This window comes from Oratosquilla oratoria, chromosome 27 (genome assembly GCF_046742065.1).
Source record: "Oratosquilla oratoria isolate Oo_2021 chromosome 27, ASM4674206v1, whole genome shotgun sequence".
NCBI classification, from domain to species: domain Eukaryota; kingdom Metazoa; phylum Arthropoda; class Malacostraca; order Stomatopoda; family Squillidae; genus Oratosquilla; species Oratosquilla oratoria.
In genome coordinates, this window is record NC_134803.1 from 8361220 (window position 1) to 8385326 (window position 24107).

The 24107-nt window shown below is 40.2% G+C and overlaps 1 protein-coding gene across 10 annotated transcripts in view; it reads right to left on the reverse strand.

The window, feature by feature from the left end:
• AMPdeam (AMP deaminase) overlaps window positions 1–24107 on the reverse strand; it is a 432435-nt gene that overhangs the window by 59322 nt on the left and 349006 nt on the right. For 7 of the 10 annotated variants that reach the window (XM_076210194.1, XM_076210191.1, XM_076210188.1 and 4 more), the window contains 4 exons: window positions 2372–2436; window positions 2099–2229; window positions 1518–1559; window positions 274–374 (listed from right to left, as the gene is read on the reverse strand). In XM_076210194.1, the coding sequence (XP_076066309.1) occupies window positions 274–374; window positions 1518–1559; window positions 2099–2229; window positions 2372–2436 (339 nt within the window). The remainder of the gene's footprint in view (window positions 1–273; window positions 375–1517; window positions 1560–2098; window positions 2230–2371; window positions 2437–24107) is intronic. The other 3 variants (XM_076210195.1, XM_076210192.1, XM_076210189.1) reach the window with 1 other exon arrangement.

Here is a 24107-nt window from a genome sequence, read left to right on the forward strand (position 1 = left end):
GCAATCAGATAGGTTCTTGCTTTAAATCAAATATTTATATTCAACCCTTTCTAAGCAGTAGCATACTTTATATATGTTCTTATGGATGCTTTTCTTCACTTGAGGAATAGACACCAGGCTATAGGGTGCTTTGACAAATTCATAGATTCCTTTATGACCTGAATCCACCCCTTGATTGAACAAGATCTTCTGATATGTGCCATAACAAAAAATTATATAGAACTGAAACATGGTGAAAGGGCTTGTTACTTTGGTGCATTTTTATCACTATACCTGAAATACTCCATTTTTAAGTTTTAACTTGTAATCAAGAGGTTCCAACAGCTCTATGTTCCATGGTGAATCAACTCTGCTTGGGGCATGGATAGGATGATCTGTCAATGAGAAGTATGATTAAGCTATATGAATGACTTGTGAGGTTTGGTAAAAATAGTCACTACATTACTTTAACCAAGCTTTGCACTTTAAACTAAAACAAATGTAAATTGTATAAAACATAAAAGAAACAAATAAAGTTATATGATGAAAAACAGAATGTTAGGTTGCAACATAAACATCGGGCTTGGTGTTAATAAGAAAACAAAACAAAATAACTGATTCATGCAAACTTAGTGTCTTCTTAATAGTTTAGTCTTACACAAAAGTCTGAAAAAAATCTTCCAAGTAAAAACCATCATTCTAGAATCAAATTAGAAATTATACAATGCCCTTGTTATCAATAAATGCTTTTGGAGCAAATAATTTTATGCTGACTGGACAACCCATAATTGCAGAAGCTATAAATCATATACTGCAGCAAGGAAATATATCAATTTCCCACATTGACATCTCTTAAAAAGCATCAGGAGATTTTAAGAAAATTCCATAGTAATCAACTGAATACTGAAAACAAAATGAACTTAGGGAACCCAAAGTGTAAGCCATGCAGTATGAAAAACTTTGATGGGAGTTTTGACTCCTCATAGCTTGGCATCATCCTTGCTCTATAAAATGTAATCTATATATGTGCCACTAAGCATTCCAAGCACATCTTCTTCTAAAACCTAATAATGGTAACAGCAATAATGTTTCAATGGCTTAGGTATTGTATGACCTCCTCTGACACAATGAAGAAGGGTGTCAATTTTGCATTACCCTGGTATAGTGAAAGTCTATTACATGAGTATACTGTAGGAACAAAGATCGTGACTGACTTGTGTGCCTTGGAAGAAATGTGATGAGAAGCAGCAATGAAGTCAGTGTCTTAGTACCTGCTTCTGCTGCCTGAGTGCATTCCTAACTAAGGAGGGCTTCTGGAAGCCTTGAATAAAACTGACTTTCTACTGCAAGACTTAAAGGCTTAGGGAAACCAATAATTAACAAGAATGCCTTTTTCCCCAGGGCAGACACCAAAAGTTCTTCTGGAAAAATATGGCATTCCCTGAACTAAAGAGAGTCCCTAAGAAAAGAGACACTAAGAAAGTGAAGCACACTATAAGGTCACACCGCTGTGTCACAGACCACAGCACAAGACATACCGGTCCAGAGGTCAGCATCGGTCACTGCCGAGCCTTTCATGTCTGCAACATAACCACAAGCTTTACTCTGCCATTAGCCTTAAGCCACAGTAACACTATTCTCATGTACATTGCAAGACAAAGGTTTTGTTTCCCCACCTTAATTTGACTGCAAATATTACTTCTTCTTTTCTTTTTTTTACATTTGGCCATAGAATATTTTTGTCTATTACTTGTCTTAAAAACCAGTGATAGACAAAAATATTCTATGTCCAATTATGAACATTATATTTGCATAAATAAATTCAAAAGGGTGACAAGACTTTTGTCTTCTGATGTATGTCAAACTGTACAGAATCTTAGCCAATGTGTAGGCAAATGCCCCACCTTTGTTAAGGATCTGTACAGATACAGTGCTAGTGTGACTATGGCTTTACAAACTACACTTCGTGATCTTCAGTCAAATTGAACAGCTTTATGAACTGTATTAAATGAAAGGGACCTACAGACTACTAGGAGAAGGGAAGGTAAATCTAATGGAGCTGATACAGTATCTATTTTCATGGGGATGAGAACTTCTGGGAAGAATGAAGCAAGATTACCTTCCAAACTCTTGAGGTCCTGGTGAGGTTTGTCCTCCTTCTTCTCTGCACCAAGAGGATGTTCTATACCATACTCTCGAAGGAAGCGCTGAGCAAAGCTTGAGAAACTCTGATATGAGTATGCCATATACCTGTTGGTTGGTAGAATAATTAATATAAAATTAACACTACAAAATTTTGTTACTACATTCACAAAGAAATTCCAGTCAAAAAAATTAATATCATAACAATGCAATACACTTTAGATGGCAAAGTAATAGTGACAGTTCTTACTTTTCTCTTCTGCAAAGACCCTCAATAAGCAGCTTAGAAGACTTGCTGATATCCTCAATTGGAACCTGCAAAGAGAATAGTCATCTAAAACAATTTCATCTATTGAAAAATTTTAGTTACACGGCAAAGCAGGAGAGCAACTACAACTACACATTTCTTTGACCTTTCAAGGATCTATGTGTAAATATAAAGATAACGTAACTTTTGACATGTTTATATGCCATATATAGGCATAGAAATGTAGAAATAAGCACACACACAATTAGATGAATACTCAGGTAGTCACTCAAACATACATGTATTCAAACATACACATATGTAACCTAATTGTGTTCACTGGATGAGGAGGAAATAGTACCACAAGACTGGATAAGAACTAATATAGTACCAATTCATAAAGGAGGAAGGAAAGCGAAACCCCTAAACTATAGACCAATGTCCTTGACCAGCATGATAGCTAAATTATGTGAGAGGATTTTAAAAGATAGATGGGTTAAATACTTTAAAAGGTAATAACATTTTGGTAGATAACCAATTCAGTTTTAGAACAGGAAGAACCTGCCAAGCATTTATTCAAGACAAATGAAAGTGTTACAACAGAGAAAGGGTTGGGTGGAGTGTGTAAACTTGGATCAAGAGATGGCATTTGATGAAGTATGTCATTTTTTTTTTTTAGTGAAAATTGGAACATAGTGGAGTACTTAAAGGTAAGCTGTTTGAATAGATAATGGATTTCCTGAGGGACTGATGCATAAGAACAGTAGTGAAAGATAAGATGTCAAGGTGAAGGGGGATAACTAACAAAGTCCCACAGGGATTCATACTGGCAACTGTGATGTTCTTCAAATACATTAATGACACACTGGAAAATCTGACAAGCTACACTAATGTTTGCAGATGATGCAAAGAGCATGAAAATAATAAAAGAGAGGGGCAACTGTAGAATGTCACAACTAAGTCTAGACAATATATATGCCTGGAGCCAACTATGGAAAACAAATCTTAAAGCCAGAAGATGCTAAGTACTTTACTGGAAATAGGTAAAAGCTTAAAAGGAACATTAATAGAATACTCAATGGTAAATTAATCATTTACAAAAGGAAAAGAATAAAGTTTTGGGAACATTGGTCACAGATATCTTGTTACCTGACAAACATGTCAATAAAATTATGGGTGAAACATGCAGATTATATGCAAACATGAAAGTAGCTTTCCATTATATGGATGAAGAGATTAAATATATATATATATATATATATATATATATATATATATACTGTATATATGTTTATATATATATATATATATGTGTATATATATATATATATATAAATATGTATGTATATTTACCTAGTTGTATTTTACGGGAAGGGGAGCTATGCTCATGGTGTCCCATCTTCATATCTCGTTTTATCTAGACTATTTCTAAATTCGTGTATCGTTTTTGCACACATCACTTTCTCATCTAACCTGTTCCAAACATCTATTATCCTGTGGGGAAAGCTGTTCTTTTTCAGGTCTCTTCTATATTTCTCTTTTTTATTTTCTTTCTGTATCCTTTTGTATCTCTGCCATCCCATTTTATTGGATCCTCTCTATCAATAATTTCCATGTCTTTCAAGATTCTATAAATAAGTATCAAGTCTCCTCTCTCTCTTCCTTACTCCAATGTCTGAAGCTCAAGTTTTGCCAGCCTCTCCTCATATGATAGTTCTGAGAGCATTGGTGCCAATTTCGTAATTGCTCTTTGTATTCTTTCAAGTTTTGTTATTCGTTTTTTTTTGTACTTGGTGACTACATCATTGCTGCATACTTCAATCTTGTTCTTATCAAAGTGACTAGTATTTTCTTCACCATTTCTTCATCCAGGTATGTAAATGCCACTTTAATTGTTCTTATCAAATTATAAGTTTCTCCAAAAATTTTGTTTGTTTCTCTGGGGACATATTATTCATAATAATGACTCCCAAGTCCTTCTCATTTTCCATTTCCTTTTTTTTTTTTTTTCTTCCTCTCCCAGTTTATATGATCCCACTATTCTTTTATTGCTTCTTCCAAATTCCATAATACTACACTTCTTAATGTTGAATTTCATCTCCCACTTCCTACTCCATTCCCATACTTTATTGAGATAATTCTGCAGCGACTCACAATCTTCTTCAATGTTCAGTTTTTTCAGCAGTTTTGCATCATCCACAAAGAAGTTCATATAACAATCAACCCATCCATCTCTTTCTTGTATTATATCTATTAGTCTTGAATAGAAACATATTACGTTTGTGACACATGATTGACCTTGTCTAAATCCAAATTGCCTTGGATTTAGTACATTGTTTTTTCCCAAATACTTCACCTATCTAATTTTGATCATTCTTTCACAAATTTTAGCTATCATACTTGTAAGAGAGACCAGTATATAGTTAGTAGGGTCTTCCTTGTTTCCCCTTTTATATAGTGGTACTGTACATATTTGCTCTTTTCCAATCTTCTGGAACTTTTCCTTCTTTCAATGAACTGCTTATTAGACTATGTATTTTGTCTGTTAGTTCGTTCCTGCATTCTCTCAAAATCCAGTTTGCCATTTTATCTGGACCATGCAATTTTCTGACATCAAGATTACTCAAGTGATTCGTTATTTCATTCCTTGTTACTTCTATCTCTTTCATAGGGGGGACTTTCTCTTCCCACTCAATATCTCTAGGTAGTATGTTCTCCCTCATAAACACCGATTTAAAATGCTTGTTCATAATTTCTGCCATTTCTATTTCCTCTGTGTATTCAACTCCTTCTCATAGTTTCTTTAATTCTTGTTTGTTTTTCAGTTTGTTGTTTACGAATCTATGAAATAGTTTTGGTTGATCTTCACATTTTTCTATGACATCTTTTTCATATTTTCTCTTTTCTGCTCTGCACACTTGTACATATTGGTTTCTATAACTAGTATATATTTTCCATTATTCAGGTCTTTTGTCTTTTTTCCATTTTATCCAAGCTTTATCAATTTTGTCTTTTAACTCCCTACATCTTTTGTTGTACCAACACTTTACATCTCCTTTTTCTTGTTTTTGGTCTTGGAACATACTTTTCCACTCCTTTTATCATTTTTTTTTTTTTTTCAAATATTCTATTTCTCTTCTACTGTTGTTTCCTTCTTGTGTATCCTTTCCCAGTCTGCTTTTTGAAAGAATTCTCTTATTTTATCAAAATTTGTTTTCCCATACATCCATCTTCCCTTTCTATATTGTTCGTTTTTTCCATGTATTTTTCCCCTTTTAGTTCCACTTCAACCAATATGTGGTCACTTTTACTTATGGGTGTCTTGTATTCAATCTTGTCCACTATTTTTGGTTCTGATGTGATTATTAGGTCCAGTCTTGATGGTTCTTCCTCATATCTATACCTAGTATTCTCTTGTATCCATTGCATCATTGTATGTTCTATAATTATATCAAGAAGTACATTTTCCCATATGTCATCTCCACCCTTCACTGTCATCTCTTCCCAGCAGATTTCTTTACAATTAAAGTCACCCATTATAACTATTCTTCCTCTATCTTCCATTATCTTATTTAGTGTTATCCTTGTGTCGTCTAACATATTTTTGTGTTCTCTCTCTTCCCATGAGGCCGTTTTAGGAGGCACATAATTTACTACAAACTTCCTGCTCTTCCCATCCTTGTCCTCCACTTCCATCATAATCATCTCTACTATATTCTTTCCATATGTGACATTCCTCACATTTATATCCTTCTTAGTCAGGAACATATCTTCCCCCCTTGTTTTACCTCTCTGTTTCTAATCCAATAATTATATGCACCATGTCCTAGACTGTTGGGAGGTAGTGGACCTTTCAATTTTGTCTCTACAATTCCCATTATGTCTGTTCTTTTTCCTTCAGGCTTTTTTCCCCCTTACACGGGAGATAGCCAAAAGAAAAAGGCATAGAAACCACTCCCACCCATTCCATGACCTACCTACTCCACTCCCCTCCACCGTCTTCCCTCCCTCTTATCTTGGCACCTCCTGGAGGACAGGTCATCCCTGCATCTTGTCCACTGCCCTGGGTCAGAAGCAGTGGACAAGATGGAAATTAAATAGTTTTTGCACCTCACCTCAATTTTATCGCAGTGCAAGATAGAAAAATCCAAATAGAAGGCAAATAGCCACACTAGCTTTTGGATTGAAGGAAAAGATCGAATCACGGCCAAATTTGATACATCAACTTAAATACAAAAGCTAGTCTGCGACATTACCAAAGATCCAGACATAGATCTTTGAATTTCCATTGCTCCATAGAAAAAGTGATCATGTTACAATTCAATTGCAGCTGGTAAATGAGGATATACAAGCCAAGGAATGAATCACACAGGCAAGGTAGACTCATTTTTGGAGAAGCAAATTACTCAGGCTTGAAGAAATTCTTTGAAGAAGCAGACATGAAGGAATTCATAAATACCACTGGAATAATGAGGAAATAGAAAGCCTTTCTTAACATTTACAACCTGGAGTGAACAAATATGTGGCAAATATCAGTGGAAGGGAGAAACAGAAACAAGACTGATTCAACAAAAGGTGTGCAATAGCAAAAAGAGAGAAAAAATGGGACTTGGCTCAAAGAAGATATTATGAAACAAAGCTTATAAACAAGCTAGAAATGACTATACAGGAATCCACAGGGAGAAGAAAAGTAATTTTGAAAAAGGTTGTGTAGATAGTATATGCTGAGATGAAATGAAACTGTTTTACAGGTTTATCAATGGTAAATTGAGATAAAGATTAGAAATCACCAAGCTAAAAGTGGATGGTGGGGTCTTTGAGGAGGCCTCAGCTCAGGCAGAAATAATGAATGAAAATTTCACATCTGTCTTCACAAACAAATGTGAAATTTTGACAGGTCACATATCTTGAAGAGATGAACATTTTAACAGACAATCATGTTTAGCTTTAGACCTGGAGGGTTATGTGTGTCATACCCTTCATGCTTTTACATGAGAGTAAGTGATGTACTGCAAGAGAAAGAGGGTTAGGTGAACTGTGCGTACCTCAATCTACAGAAGGCTTTTGATAAAGTACTTCACAATCAACTTATATGGAAATTGGAACACATTGGAGGGCTAAGTGGTAAACTACTTGAACAGATGAAAAAGTTTTTGAAGAAAAGGTACATGGGGATAGCAGTAAAGGATAAGATGTCAGGATGGAGAGCAGTGACCTGTTGAGTTCCACAAGGTTCAGTGCTAACACCAATATAATGTTTCATATCTATGTCAATGACATGATGTAAGGTACAGCAAGATATGCCATTATGTTCATAGATGATCCAAAAATCATGAAGTGTGGAAAACAAGGAATATATGCTATTGTAAAAAGATCTCGACACTTTTTGCATGGAGCCAAAAACGAAAAAAAAATTTCAATACAAAATAAATTGTATTGAAAATAGGCAATAGCTGCAAAAGACTATCTTTAAACTATTCTTTGTAAAGTGAATCCATTACAAAAGCAAAAATGAAGAAATATTTGCTAATAAAAGACAATCTGTCACCTGACAGACATATTAGCAGGTTTATGGAAGAGGCATATGGACTGGTGCAGAAGACATGATGAAAAAACTTGTGGAAATCATGATCCACTCAAGACAAGAATATGCATTAGGAGTATGGTCTCTACACAGTAAAGAATGTAAGCAAGATTGAAAGAATGCAAAGGGTAGTTACCAAACTGGTTCCCTAGCTGGCAGACAAACCATATGAGGAGAGACTGATAGCGCTAGGTCTGCCAACATTGAAAGATTGAAGAGATAGAGGTGATATGATTACAGTATTTTAGTTACTAAAGGGGATAAATTACATTGACAGAAGAGATCTCTTGATTAGGGATGTGAGGCCTTTAAGAGGTCATGAAAACAAATTAAGACAGACTATATGTCTGAAGGATTTGGCTTGAACAATAAAAAGCCACAAACCTGGCTTAGAAAGCAGAAATTAATCAACTTAGAAAAAAAAGAAAAATGAGACTGACAAATGAGAGAATTAATCTTTTCAAAACATAAAAGCAAGGTCAGGATAAAATAAAATATGGATATGATCAATAAACTACTAAAGGTGCAAAAAGGCTGGTTATTTGGTAAACAAAAGGATACAGAACATTTTAAAGATATCAATATTATGAAACAGCACAGAAGAGAGCATGTTCGGCTAGAAGGAATACTGAAGGTCATTTAATGTGGTATGTACTTTAGCATAGGGTACTAGCATAGGGCAGGGTACCGTAGTGTCGTGCCGTGCCCTGACCAGCAGTGATGCTTCCCGTACAAGGACCCCTTTCATACGGCAGACAAGGCCCCTTTTCATGCTTATGCTAGGCGTGGAATAGTCTTCGCCCTGTGTAGCGAAGGACAGCTGCCCCCACGCCAGTCGATACTCGTCTTTCTTTCCATGTGCATCCCGCGCTCCGATGTACGCAAAACCCATTGATTAATAAACGCGGAACTCGTCCCCTCGCGTTTCACCGTTGTCTTTGCTTGCAGGAATGCTTCCAAACATGGCGCAGAATAGGATTGCTTGCAATTGCCTATAATTCCTTGCAACTTGCAACAGTGAAACATGGGATGATACGCGAGTCGGTGGCGCGTACGTCAACGAAGCACTGACAGAACTAGACGAATAGGCGACAGTGTACATGCTGGACCGTGAGTGCAGTGCCGTGCAAAAAGGTGCATGCTGGAGCTGGACCGTGAAATGCAGTGCAACAGTGTGACGTGCCTTCGTGGACATGAAGTGGTGTGAACAAAGGGGGTTTTCATCCCACTCCCCTGGATACTGAGCCTCCCAGCAAACCTACCCGCCGCGACTACAACCCGTGCACGAAGCCAAGCCGACCCACGCAGGCCACACACACCCAGCCGAGGAACTCATACAACGCCTCAGCTTCTTCGCTGCAATACGTCACTATAGGAGGTAGTGACTAACTACCGCTCACATGAGGCATTGAGGGTGACAGCCTCGGATGTCAAGGAGGACCCGCACGCATGTGCCGTGTCGGCATGCCAAAGGGTTCCACGCCAGGCGCACGCAGCCCCGCCTCAGCGCCCCCACCCCCACCTTCCCCCGGGAAGGCTGGCACCTGCCGCCTGGTTGCCGTCACCATAGGCACTCGGCACTTAGGCATGTTGGGGATACCCAGAGCTAGCTTACAGCCACCGCTCTCGACGCCGACGTACGTGGCCGACGTATCTCATATGCCCCCCACAACGGGATGCTTCCGTGCTACTTTGACGCTCAGACAGAGGGACTGCACCGCCGACATAAGGGTTCACGAGGAGGTCCGAACACCCCTCCTCTCCTTCGGCCACTGTTGGGAGCTGGCCATAATCCCACCCGACTTCCCGCAGCCTATCCTGGCGGTGACATACGCGAACAGCTACACCGAGGTAACGTTACCCATTAACACCTCACCAGCCGCCGCTCGCGACTACTTCCTTTGCGTGCTGGTCTCCAAGGATGACCTCCGCACCTCCCCCCTAGGAAAGATGGTGGGTCCCCCCATGAGAATCCACCTGAAAGCCGACGCGATGCCTCTCGCCGCCCACACGCCCGGGCCGATACCTTTCGCATTTCAGGATCAAGTGAAAGAAAAACTTGATTCAATGGTGCAGTATGGTATCATCACGCCTGTCAGTGAGGCGAGCTCTGTCGTTGCCACCCGCGCTGGCGCCCATCGACCCCCCCCCCCTGCCTGTGGTACTTCAGACCGATGCGTCGCGCCTCTACAGCATCGAATACGCAATCCTTCAACACCACCGTCAGAAGCACTTACGTCTCGTCCTGTGTGGCTCGTGTTTCCTGACGGACACCGATACCCGATACGCCACTATCACTGGAGATGCTTGCTGTCAACTGGGCTGCGTCCAAATGCAAACTATACCCGTTTGGATTGCCCCAATTCACGTTGATGACGGACCATCGTCCGCTCATCCCCCTCCTCACGTCAGAAGCGTCGTCACCGGCAACGCCGGCGCTTCGCGGGGACGACCCGTCGCCCGCCGCCGACGCCTACAGGATGCTCCAAAGTTTCCGGGCCTCGGCACAGATAAACCCCGCCTATGGCCACCTGCTTACCTGCGTGTCCTCCGGGTTCCCGTCCAACCGCTTCGTCCTACACAACTCCGTCAATATGTATTGGAAGCCCCGGGACGCCCTCTCCACCGACGAGGAACTGGCGCTATACGGCCAGTGCATCGTCGTCCGTCCCCGTCGCCCTACGCAAGCGCCCACCGGTCTCCGAAGAGGCCGTCCCAGTCGCGCCCCATCTCTCGGTGGAGGACCTACGATACCCATGCGCGGATCCCCCAGCCGCCCGCCGCTCGCCTCTGCTCGTAAATAGGCATACCTCTCACGATGGTTCTGCGAGCGCGTTTGGAGGGGGGAGGCATGGTATGTGTTTTAGCATAGAGTACTAGCATAAGGCAGGGTACCGCAGTGCCGTGGCGTGCCCTGACCAGCAATGACGCTTCCCGTACAAGGGCCCCTTTCATACGGCAGACAAGCCCCCTCTTCATGCTTATGCTAGGCGTGGGATCGTCTTCTCCCTGTGTAGCGAAAGACAGCTACCCCCACGCCAGTCGACACCCGTCTGTCTTCCCATGCGCATCCCGCGCTCCCATGTACGCACAACCCATTGATTAATAAATACGTAACTCGTCCCCCCCCCCCGCGTTTCACCGTTGCCTTTTCTTGCAGGAATACTTGCAAACAATTAAAAAAAGAGAATTGCTTATCAGAGATGTAGCTAATGTGTCATAATTGTTGGCTGGCAGGAAGACCATTTCACTTCATGGATGGTAGACCAGGATCATTACATACAAAAGGCCAGAGACCTCCATGATTATGGCAAACGACATGGATGCAAGTGATCAGATTGACAACATGCTTAGGTCAGTATGAGAGAAATAGTTTATGTCCAATGAAAATAAACTGGCAGGCAAAATTCAGCCTTACTGTGTCTTTGTTAAAAGAAGGAATAGTGGCACAGGATTGGAAAAGGGGCTAATCTGGTACCAATTCATAAAAGTGATTGTAAGGAGACACCACTGAATTATAGGCCCAATAGCAATGATCAGCTCAAGAGTAAAATTATGTGAGGGAACTGTGAAAGAATGATGGGTCAAATATCTTAAAGATATGAACATTTTGACAGATGGCTTTAGATCTGGAGGGCCATGTGTGTAGATAGGGAGGGTTGGGTGGACTGTGTGTACCTTGATCAGGAGAAGGCTTTAGATAAAATACCTCACTGTCATCTCATGTGGAAATTGGAGCATAGTGGGGGACTAAGAGGCAAACTACTCAAATGAATAGAAGATTTTTTTTTTTTTTTTTAAGAAAAGTCCAGGAGGACAGTAGTAATGGGTAAGGTGGCAGGATTGAGAGCAATGACCATCAAAGTTATACAAGGTTTGGTGCTGGCACCAATAATGTTTGACCCATTTTTTTAACCTGTAGAATAAACACACAGGTAGGAGTTTGGCAAAAAAATATTTAAAAGAATTCTGAATTGGGTGGGTGTCATGCAGAGTGACTGACAAAGGGAGGACTATAACAAATTAACTAGTGAGGTTGTTTTGTAATGCGGTACCTTTCCCTCTTTGAGTGAGAAGTCTATTATCTTGTATAATTTGTCTGTCAGTTCGTCTATACATTCTTTCAGTATCTAATTTGCAATTCCATCCGGTCCATGCGATTTCCTGACATCTAGGTTTTTTATTTGGTCTCTTATTTCTTTTTGTGTTACCTTTATTTCTTTCATTTTGGGTTATCTTTCTTGTTGTCCATCTTCCCAAAATTGTGAGCTCTCAATTGTAAAAACAGACCTGAAATGTCTGATCATAACTTTTGCTATTTCTGTGTCATCTATATATTCTTTATCTCCACACAATTTCACTATTTCATGTTTATCCTTTAGTTTTTCATTTATATATCTGTAAAAGAGTTTAGATTGATCCTTACATTTGTGTACATTATCTTTTTCATAATTTCTTTTTCCTTTCCTGCGTATATTCACATATCTATTCCTAGGTTTTATATATGTATGCCATTTGGATGGTTTTTTTTTTTGTCTTTTTTCCATTTTTTCCAGGCTTTGTCTCTAGCCTCATTACACCTTTTGTTATACCAACACTTTATACAAATCTTTTTTTGTTTCTTTTTTGGTACATATTTGTAAATTCCTTCCTTGTGCTTTTCTTTGAATATGTCCCATTTGTCTTCCATCTTTGTTTCCTCTTTAGAGAATTTATCCCAGTTAGTGTTTTGGAAAAAAATTCTTAGTTTTACAAAATCCATTTCTTTGTACATTAATCTTTCTTCTCTATTTTTATCATTCCTACCTATATTGTTCTGTTCATTTAATTCAAACTCTACTAGGTGTGGGTGTTTGGGTGGGTTGCAGGGGAAGGTGATGAATGTATTTGTGGTTGATTTTTTTTTTTTTTTTTTTTTTTTTAAGGACTAGAGGGGGTTGGGGATGTATACAGGGGTGCAGTGCCAATTTTATAGGTGCAGGAGATCTGGCACCTTAAGAAAAATGAATAACAAATATTGTAACATTATTAACTTATTGATAATGTAATACTAATATTTTCTTCCAGCCATCAACCAGCATCCAGAAGCCATCATCCCTTCCTTCCCCGACACCAATGCCCACCACCCACTTGCAAGGATGCCAGAGCAGTACTCCAGTCACCTTTGGCAGTGCTGCACCCCTGGATGTATATGAGATTTTTGTACTTCAGATGGGTTAAGGGTGAGTGGTTGGGTTGCTGGTTCTAGTGATACTGGTGAGGGGGATGCAGTGGTTTTTGCAGGGATTTTTTGTGCTATGTGGGTTGTCTCTTTTGGTGTAGTTGTTTGAGTGGAACCATTAGAGGATGGATGAATTGCTGTGTTTCTGCAGACTCCTGGTCTTGCCATCCTATTCATTTTCATGATTTTCTTAAACTAATACATTCTGAATCCCTGACACAGAGGACTTTTCTTTCATATTGATGTACTGTACAATCTGAGGATGATGCAGGTTGATCTTACTTACAGCTTATACATTTGGCTGGGTGTGAGCATGAGATACCATGTACAGGGGCTGAGCAATGTACACATACACCCTCTAGGCAGCTACATCATTCTCAAGTATATCCAAAGCTATGTGGGTTGTCTCTTTTGGTGTAGTTGTTTGAGTGGAACCAGTGGAAGATGGGCGAGTTTGTCTGGGAAATTGCTGTGTTTCTGCAGACTACTGGTCTTGTCATCCTATTTATTTTCATGATTTTCTGAAACTAATACATTCTGAGTCCTTGGCACAGAGGACTTCCCTTTCATATTGGTGTACTGTACAATCTGAGGATGATGCAGGTTGATCTTACTTGCAGCTTATACATTTGGCTGGGTTTGAGCATGAGGTACCATGTACATTCGGTCGTAAGCAGTCAAAGAGAAAGGAAGTGTCAACAGCTGCTCTGAGTTTTGCTACAATTAGCGCTCCGAACAAGCGCTCCAAACAAGCACTTTACTGCTCACCTGGAAAAATGCCTTGTTGGTATTGTGGAGAGTAACAATATGTTTTCGTGGGACCGCCAGGGTTTGTATCCGATCCAGTTCTTGAGTGATTAGTTTAATACAAAATGGAAAGTAATAAAGAAGGAAGAATCAACGAACCAACGAAGAGAGGACTAGACAAATCCAGGATTGAGTCCCCGTGGGGAGTAATATGCTGGAAAAAAAAACATGCTTAAACGACACTCCCAAAGCGACCAGCAGGTACGTAAGTGATGAGTATTTCTCGGGGTTTAGGAGGCAAGGGGAAACAATGGAGAAAACCTTGGACACTGAGAGAGATTTTAGGATTAGCAGAACAAAACAAAACAGTGAAATTAACAACTTAGCAGATGAAGTGATCGATTTAAGATTAGACTATAAAGCTTTGCAACTAGAAGTAACCAACCTATGTACAACAAACAAGGAATTAAATTAACTAAAAAGTGAACTAAGTGCGATAAAAAGAAAAAAATGAAAGAAAGGAAAACGAGGTTATTGCAAATGATAAACTGAAAAAAGAGGTAAAAGAACAATTGAAAGCAGTAACGGAAAAAAAAGGATGAATCAATCAAAGAGACTGACCTACACGAAATAAAGAAACAATAGAAAAAGGAATGTGAAAGTCAAAAACTATCATTCACAGAGATAGTACAGCAGCAGGTAGAAGAGAATGCAAAGGAAACAGTGATCAAGGTGATCAAAGAGAAGGAAAATTGGGTGAGAGATACAGTAGACAAAAAGAAAGGCATTGTGGTTTATGGTATAAATGAAAAACACAATGTACACAAATACCAAAGGGAAAAGGAAGAGAAAGAAATTGCAAAGGAGATTCTAAAAGCAGTCCAAGAAGGACAAAGTCTAGATACAGAAATCGATGATGTACACAGGATGGGTACATATTCAAAAGAAAAAAATCACAGACCATTGAAAATCAAACTAAAACACAAATGATAGCAGAAGTACTATCAAAAGCAGCAAAACTAGCAAACGTGACAAATACAAAAGTGTATGGATAAAAAAGGAAATTAATGCTGAGGAATTAGAGAAAGATAAGGAACTGAGAAGTGAGGCTAAGGTAAAAAATGAGAAAAGAACGGAGATGGAAAAAAAAGTTTTTTTTGGAAAGTGCTAGATCTGAGACTGAGAAAATGGTACATCAGAAAAATGGAAACTTAAACCAAAGAAAGAGAAGAGGAAAAAAAATTAAAAGTGGCATATACAAATATGAATGGTATGATCTCAGGATTAAATGAATTGAATGACTATCTATCAATAGAGAAACCTGACATAATGGGAATTGCAGAGACAAAACTGAAAGGTCCAATACAATCAAGTATGGTGGGACAAGGATTATACAACATTTGGTTGAAAAATAGGACAGACAAACAGGGGGGAGGAGTCATGATATTGACTAGAAAGGACCTAAATGTAACAAAGCCAACAGAAGGAAAAGATACATACATATACCAAGGCTTTTTCCCCCTTACAAGGGAGGTAGCCAAAAAGGAAAAGGCATAAAATCATTCCCACCTATTCCATCCCTTAACCCCTTCCATACGGTGCCGCACACGTAGGCGTCATGGACTTAGATCTCGGTGGCAGCAGCCAATGCCAGCCGTACGACGTGTCATAATAATACTCGCATCATAAAATATAGTCACCGCTTATATCGATCGTTCTCTCTTCACCCGTGAATTTTGATAACCATAGAAAATGCGATTACAAAAGAATTAGAAAGAATGTCATTATGGAGGGGCGACTACAATATATATAATCAAGACGCCGATATGGCAGCCTCGCGAATACACTCGCTCCCCATGACGCCTACGTGTGCGGCACCGTATGGAAGGGGTTAATACACTCCACACGCCTCCACCCTCCCTCTTATCTTAGCACCTCCTGGATAAAGGGTCATCCCTGCACCTTGTCCACTCCCCTGGGTCAGAAGCAGTGTCGCAAGACACAGCACATCCACAGCAAGGCCGCTTCATTAAGTCGGTGACCCCGCTCTCCGTCCCCCCCATTGCATAAAAGGAGAAGACGGGGAGAAATCCCTTCAGGCTGCATCAAATTTTGCTCACACATACTACTTCACCCCCCATCCCCCCGCCCATTCCACCTCATGGATCACAACATCATCCATATACAACCATTCTCCATTCACCCCTGTCTTCTGTCCTCTCCCGTCCTTCCTCAACAGACATTCCCCTCTTCCCCAAAGCCCCCTTCACCCCATCCATTCACCTCATCCTAGGACGTCCCCTCATGTTCACACCCTCCACATATGTCTTCCATACCTCTTTTACCAGTCTTTCTTTACTCATATTCACTCATTCTTTCCATGTGTCCAAACCATCCCAATACTCTTTCATCAACCCTATCTCCCAACTCCCTTTCCACCCCTGTTCTCCTCCTCACCTCCTCATTTCTCACTCTATCTAGCCTAGTAACCCCCATCATACTTCTCAGACACCTCATCTCAAACACATTCAAACTCCTTCTCTCTTCCTCTCTTATGTTCCATGTTTCTGCCCCATACAGTGCTGTTGGCACAATCACTCCTTCATACAGTCTCCTCTTAGCATCCATTCCCAAATGTCTATTCCTCATTACACTCTTTAATCCACCAAGGCATTTACTCGCTTCTCTCAATCTACATTCTACCTCCACCTTCACTCCACCTTTTCCTGCCACATTTGCACCCAAGTGTCTAAAAGTATCCACTTCTTCCAGTCGCTCTCCCTTAATGCTCACTTCCAGTCTACTGCCACTTTAACCCTTTGTACATCTCATCACCTTACTTTTACCCACATTTATCTTTAGCTTTCTTCTATCACATACTCTCCCAAACTCTGTCACCAACTTTCTCAATCCCGCCTCTGATCCTCCCACAAGCGCAGTGTCGTCCGCAAACAACAGCTGGCTCACCTCCCACTTTTCTCCATTTTCTTTAACAATCTCCAATCCCTGACCCACTACCCTTGCATTTACCTCTCGCACTACCCCATCCATGTATAAGTTGAACAGCCAGGGCGACATAATGCATCCTTGGCGAAGTCCCACCTTGACCTCGAACCACTCACTCTCTCCATTTCTAATCCTGACACAAGAATTAATCACAGTTAAAGTTGAAAACTGCAGTATGAAAAGTAGAAAGTTTATAGATGTTTATGTGCCACCAAAAACCAAGACCTGGACTGACAGCGAACACTCAAAATTACTGGAAGACAAACAGAATGAATTAACCGAGACACTGAAATATGGAGAAAATATAGTAATTATGGGTGACTTTAATGCAAAGGAAATAAATTGGGAAGAATTGACAATGGGAGGTGGAAACAAACTCTGGGGAAATGTCCTACTGGATATGACCATAGATTACACATTGATGCAATGGGTTAACAAAAATACTAGATTTAGACAAAACAAAGAACCATCGAGACTAGATTTTATATTCACCTCTGAACCAGAAATAGTGGAAGAAATAAATTATAAAACACCAATTGGGAAGAGTGACCACATACTAATAGAGATCGAACTTAAGGAACAAAATGTGGTAAGAAGGAACGAGAAACATAGAGAAGGAAGATTGATGTACAACAAAACTGATTTTGTAAAACTTAGAAAAAAAAAATCAAAATGCCTTTTGGGAAAAAATTGCAAATGATGAAACAAAGATGAAAGAGAATTGGAACATTTTCAAAGAAATATATAAAAAGGGAACAGACAAACATGTGCCTAAGCAGAAACAGAAAAGGAAGTTCATAAAGTGCTGGTATAATAAAAAGTGTAACGATGCTAAAGATAGAAGAGACAAAGTTTGGAAAAGATGGAAAAGAGACAAAAAAGAGACTAAATGGCAAACATACATCAAACTGAGAAATGAATACATAGACATACGAAGAGAGGACAAAAGAAACCATGAAAAAGATATAATAGCAAAATGCAAAGATCAACCCAAACTGTTCTACAGATATGTAAATGACAAACTAAAAGACAAACTTAGAATAATAAAACTGCATGAAGGAAATCAAGAATACACAGAAGATGTAGAAATGGCTGAAGTAATGACCAGACACTTTAAGTCTGTTTCTACAATTGAAAACTCACAATTGTGGGATGATAGATACCAGGAAGGATCCCCTAAAATGGAAGAAATAATGGTGCCACAGAAAGAAATAAAGGACCAAATAAAGAAACTCGATGTCAAAAAGTCACATGGGCCAGACAGAATAGCAAACTGGATGTTAAAAGAATGCATAGACAAACTCACAGACAAAATACGCAAGACTTCTCACTCAAAGAAGGAAAAGTACCACAAAACTGGAAGAATTCTAATATTGTGCCAATATATAAGGGAGGAAATAAAGAAAATCCAACAAATTATAGACCAGTATCCCTTACAAGCACAATTGCAAAAATATGCAAAAGAGTTATTAAAAAACAAATGGACTAAACACTTGGAAAAGAACAAAATATTAAACCCCAACCAATTTGGATTTAGAAGTGGAAGATCATGTACTACAAACTTAATATGCTTTTACTCAAGATTGCTAGACATAATACAAGAAAGAGATGGCTGGGCAGATTGTGCCTTCCTGGACCAACAAAAGGCTTTTGACAAAGTACCACACAAAAAACTACTAATAGAAATAGAACTAATAGGTGGAATACAAAGAAAATTATTGGAATAGATGGAAGACTTCTTGAAAGGAAGAAAAATGAGAGTGATACTTAGAGAAAAGAACTCAAATTGGGTAGACATAATAAGTGGAGTACCCCAAGGCTCTGTGCTGGCTCCAATGATGTTTGCTATTTATATCAACGACATGAACAAAGGAATTAAATGCTATATAAACTTCTTTGCAGATGATGCAAAACTATTGAAGAGAGTGGGTAACAAAGAAGATTGTAAATCTATTCAGAAAGATCTGGACAAAGTCTGGAATTGGAGTAAAAAGAACGAAGTGAATTTCAACATTAAAAAATGTAGTATAATGGAATTTGGAAAAAGCAAAAATAGAATATCCAGTAAATACAAAATTGGAACAAAAGAAGTTACTAAAGTAAATTCAGAAAGAGATCTAGGAGTGATTATTTCAAATGACATGACACCAGACAAACATGTAAACAAAATAGTTGGAGAAACCTACAACTTAATAAGATCAATGAAAGTGGCCTTTGACTACATGGATGAGGAAATGGTGAAGAAAATCCTAGTTACACTGATAAGACCAAAATTAGAGTATGCAGCGTCACTATGGACACCCAGTACAAAAAAATGAATAAATAAATAAATAAATAAATAAATATATAAAAAAGATAAAAAAAACTAGAAAGAATTCAAAGAGCACTAACAAAGATGGCACCAACACTCAGCATGTTGACATACGAACAAAGATTGGACAAACTAAACTTATTAACTCTGGAGCAAAGAAGAGAAAGAGGCGATTTGATATCCATATATAGAATTATGAAAGGGATGGAAATCCTTGACAGGGATGATCTACTTAAATGGGACAGAAGAAATACAAGGGGACACAAGAAGAAACTTAAGAAGGACAGTTACAGAAGAGATCTGAAAAAGAATAGCTTTCCACATAGAGTGATAGATACATACATATACCAAGGCTTTTTCCCCCTTACAAGGGAGGTAGCCAAAAAGGGGAAGGCATAAAAACACTCCCACCCATTTCATCCCTAAATACACTCCACACCCCTCCCACCCTTCCTCTCATCTGAGCACCTCCTGGATGACGGGTCATCCCTGCACCCTGCCCACCGCCCTGGGTCAGAAGCAGTGTCGCAAGACACAGTACATCCACAGCAAGGCCGCTTCATTTAATCAGCGACCCCCCCTCTCCGTCCCCCTTTGCATATAAGGCGAGGACGGGGAGAAATCCCTTCGGGCTGCGTCAAAATTTACTCACACATACTACCCCACCCCCCAACCCCCCGCCCATTCCTCCTCATGCAGTCACAACATCATCCATATACAACCATTCTCCACTCACCTCTGTCTTCTGTCCTCTCCCTTCCTTCCTCAACAGACATTCCCCTCTTCCCCAAAGCCCCCTTCACCCCATCCATCCACCTCATCCTAGGACGTCCCCTCATGTTCACTCCCTCCACATCTGCCTTCCATACCTCTTTTACTAGTCTTTCTTCACTCATTCTTTCCATGTGTCCAAACCATCCTAATATTCTTTCATCAACCCTATCTCCCAAATCCTTTTTCACCCCTGTTCTCCTCCTCACCTCCTCATTTCTCACTCTATCCAGCCTAGTAACCCCCACCATACTTCTCAGACACCTCATCTCAAACACATTCAAACTCCTTCTCTCTTCTTCCCTTATGTTCCACGTTTCTGCCCCATACAGTGCTGTTGGCACAATCACTCCTTCATACAGTCTCCTCTTCGCATCCATTCCCAAATGTCTATTCCTCATTACACTCTTTAAACCACCAAGGCATTTACTCGCTTCTCTCAATCTACATTCTACCTCCACCTTCACTCCACCTTTTCCTGCTACACTTGCACCCAAGTATCTAAAACTATCCACTTCCTCCAGTCACTCTCCCTTAATGTTCACTTCCAGTCTACTGCCACTTTAACCCTTTGTACATCTCATCACCTTACTTTTACCCACATTTATCTTTAGCATTCTTCTATCACATACTCTCCCAAACTCTGTCACCAGCTTCCTCAATCCCTCCTCTGACCCTGCCACAAGCGCAGTGTCGTCCGCAAACAACAGCTGGCTCACCTCCCACTTTTCTCCATTTTCTTTAACCATCTCCAATCCCTGACTCACTACCCTAGCATTCACCTCTCGCACCACCCCATCCATGTATAAGTTGAACAGCCAGGGCGACATAACGCATCCTTGACGAAGTCCCACCTTTACTTCAAACCACTCACTCTCTCCATTTCTAATCCTAACACAAGCTCTACTACTCTCATAAAAACTCTTGACAGCTCCCAAAAGCTTTCCTCCTATCCCATAAATCTGCATAACCTCCCACAGTGCCTTTCTGTCTACCCTATCATAAGCCTTTTCCAGATCCATAAAAGCCCAAATAACATCCTTCCCCTTTCCTATAGCTTTCTCACATATCTGTCTTACCACAAAGATCTGATCTACACAACCTCTACCCGTCCTAAATCCACACTGTTCCTCACCAATTACTCCTTCTGTTCCTCTCCTAATCCTCTCAATTAAGATCCTCCCATAAGCCTTCCCTACTACACTCAACAGGCTAATCCCTCTGAAATTACTACATTCACACTTGTCCCCTTTTCCCTTGTAAAGAGGAACTATACAGGCACTTCTCCAGTCCTCCGGTACTCTACCCTCTCTCCAGCAAACATTAAATAACCTCACCAACCAGTCCACCATCACTGAACCTCCCTTTTTCAGACATTCTGCTTGGCATCCATCCAGACCAGGTGCCTTACCTGCTTTCATCATCTTTACAACTGCCTTCACCTCATCCTTCCTTATTTCTCCTCCATTCTTCTCACTCATCACTCTCATTTTCTTCGCATTTCCCACTGCAGCTATCTTTCCTTCCCTATCCTCCTTCACATTCAGCAACTCCCTAAAATATTCTGCCCATCTTCCCCTCACTGCCATCTCTTCCATTATCATCTCTCCATCTGTACCTTTTACCTTTTCTTACCTACTTGATTCGCCTCCTCTTCCTCTCTTAATTTCTTTCCAAAACATCTTTTTATTACTTTCAAAATTTTCTGTCATACTCTTACCCCATTTCACATCTGCTCTCCTCTTTGCCTCCTTTACCTTTTGCTTTACTTCTCTTTTCTTTTCTTTGTACGTCTCATATGACTCCCCTGTCCTCTTGTAACCAATCTGTGAATGCTCGCTTCTTCTCTTCTACAACCTTCTTTGTTTCCTCATCCCACCATTCACTACCCTTTCTTCTATTTCCCCCTGTCCTTCTTGTTCCACACACCATCCTTGCACACTTTAAGACTCCCTCCTTGAACCATCCCCATTCCTCCTCCACACCCATCTCTGCTCTATCCTTTACTCCCTCCCACTCCTCCTTCAGCTTCTTTTCGTACTCCTCCTTTTCCTTTTCATTCAAGGAGTTCACTCTAAGAACCTCCCTACCTTTTGTCCCTTTCCTCCTTCTCCATCTATCCTCCACTCTCAACTTACCTTCCACCAAAAAATGATCTGATATTCCCCCACCCTCTCCCCTTAGCACATGTACATCCTTAACTCTTCCTATCATAATCCTATTTACCACTACATAATCCATTAGCGCTCTATCTACCACCCTTCCCTCCACCACCCTCTCCCATATGTACTTATGCTTGACTTTCTTCCGAAACACTGTATAGATACATGGAATAAATTGAAAGAGAAAACAGTGAGTGCTAAAATTATACATGACTTTAAGAAAGAACTGGATGTGGAAAGATACAACTGTGGGTCCCTACAAGCATAGCTCTTCTCCCGCAAAATACAACTAGGTAAATACAGGGGCTGAACAATGTACACATACACCTTGTAGGCAGCTATATCATTCTCAAGTATGACCAAACCACTGGCAGTTGAAGCAATGATATGGACATAGTTTTTCTCTACTTCATATCTTAAATGACCTATAGTCAAATAGGTTGGAAGTTGTGGTTGACTGAACATCATTATCAGTTGGGTATTGATCTTTCTACCATCTATGACTTTCTAAACTCTGAATACTTTCATTACTTTTGATTGTCTCACTATTCTTTCCATTATTCCTTCTTCTGTGTGGCATTTGAAATAATTCCACACTTGTGTTAAAAGCTCTATATGGTGTTGTTTGAATTGGGATATCTGGCAGGGCTCTGACTTCCACATATTGAGCCCTTGATTCTTGTTTTATTGTTAGGTGTCTTCTTGGGGCCACATATCATGGGGAGTTTTACATTGGTCTTTGAATTCATTGTATATTCTCATGGTGCATTTCTTTGTTATTATTATTATTGGTAGATTTCATAACCAAGAAACTTGGGTAGTCCAGGTCAGTGTCCACTTCATCTTGATATAGGTAAAGTTTTGGTTACCAGAGTTGTGTAGCTTTGGGAATGCAATATCTCTTAGTAGGATCAGGGTTGTATTATTGATTGTGGTGCTTGTGTCTACTGATAATGCCAATGGTAGGTATTACCTTCTGTGGAGAAAGAAGACAGATGCTCTGGAATAACCATTATTGACTGCTCTTGAGTTTTGCGGGGGGAGTGCCTCTTTCCTTTGCTCACAGGAAGGTATAGGGTGGGGCAGAAGTACAACAGAAGAGAGTCCTTGTTTTGGGGAGTGCTGTTCTCCCTAATTGTTATTGTTGTTCTATTAATATTGTCATTATCCTTAATGCATTGTGAGTGACAATGCTGGGGGCAGGGGGCTCTCTAGCTTGGTAAGGTTTGGGGAGGCTATGTTTGTGGCATTTTTTCTACCCCTTTCACCATGTGGAGTGAGCAGAATGGATCCTAAACAGGGCTGCTCAGTCATGTAGTCAGCTGCTGGAGTGTGCTACTTTCCATCTTCACTTTGGGTGGCCACTGGGCTTATATTGCCTTCTGTATAGGTTGTGATTAAGGGCTTCCAGAAATTACCATCTCCTGCCCCCATGATCATACACCACTGCCAGAGGCTTATGGTTGTTAGTTGGAAAATATATAGTTACCATTAACCCCTTGAGTACCGGATGTGTGTTTTGTGACATATGCGTGTCACGGCTGAGTGCACCCACCAGGAACCGAGCGTGCTCCCCGTGACACGCACGTGTCACAGTTATAAGCTTTGTGTATTGAGGGCTCTCAAGGCCTCGGTTTCTGGGTTATTTCTACCCACGGGGTGGCAAGTGTCTGTGTTTACAAACATAAGGCTCCAGCCATTCGTGGGATGGTTTGAAACGTTTGTTTATGTAAGGTTGACGGGTCGGTAATGAAGGGGTTAATTAATGGGAGAGACAGTGACTGAATATATAGTTTGTTATTGCCTCACTCATGGCAACTCCCACATGTGAGTAGGTCCCAAGGAGCACCACTTGAGAGGTACTGGGGAAACAGTTGGTCCTCTTTTTCTAGGTTTCCAGTCCCTGAGTCTCTCTTCAAGATCTTGTTATCCACTCC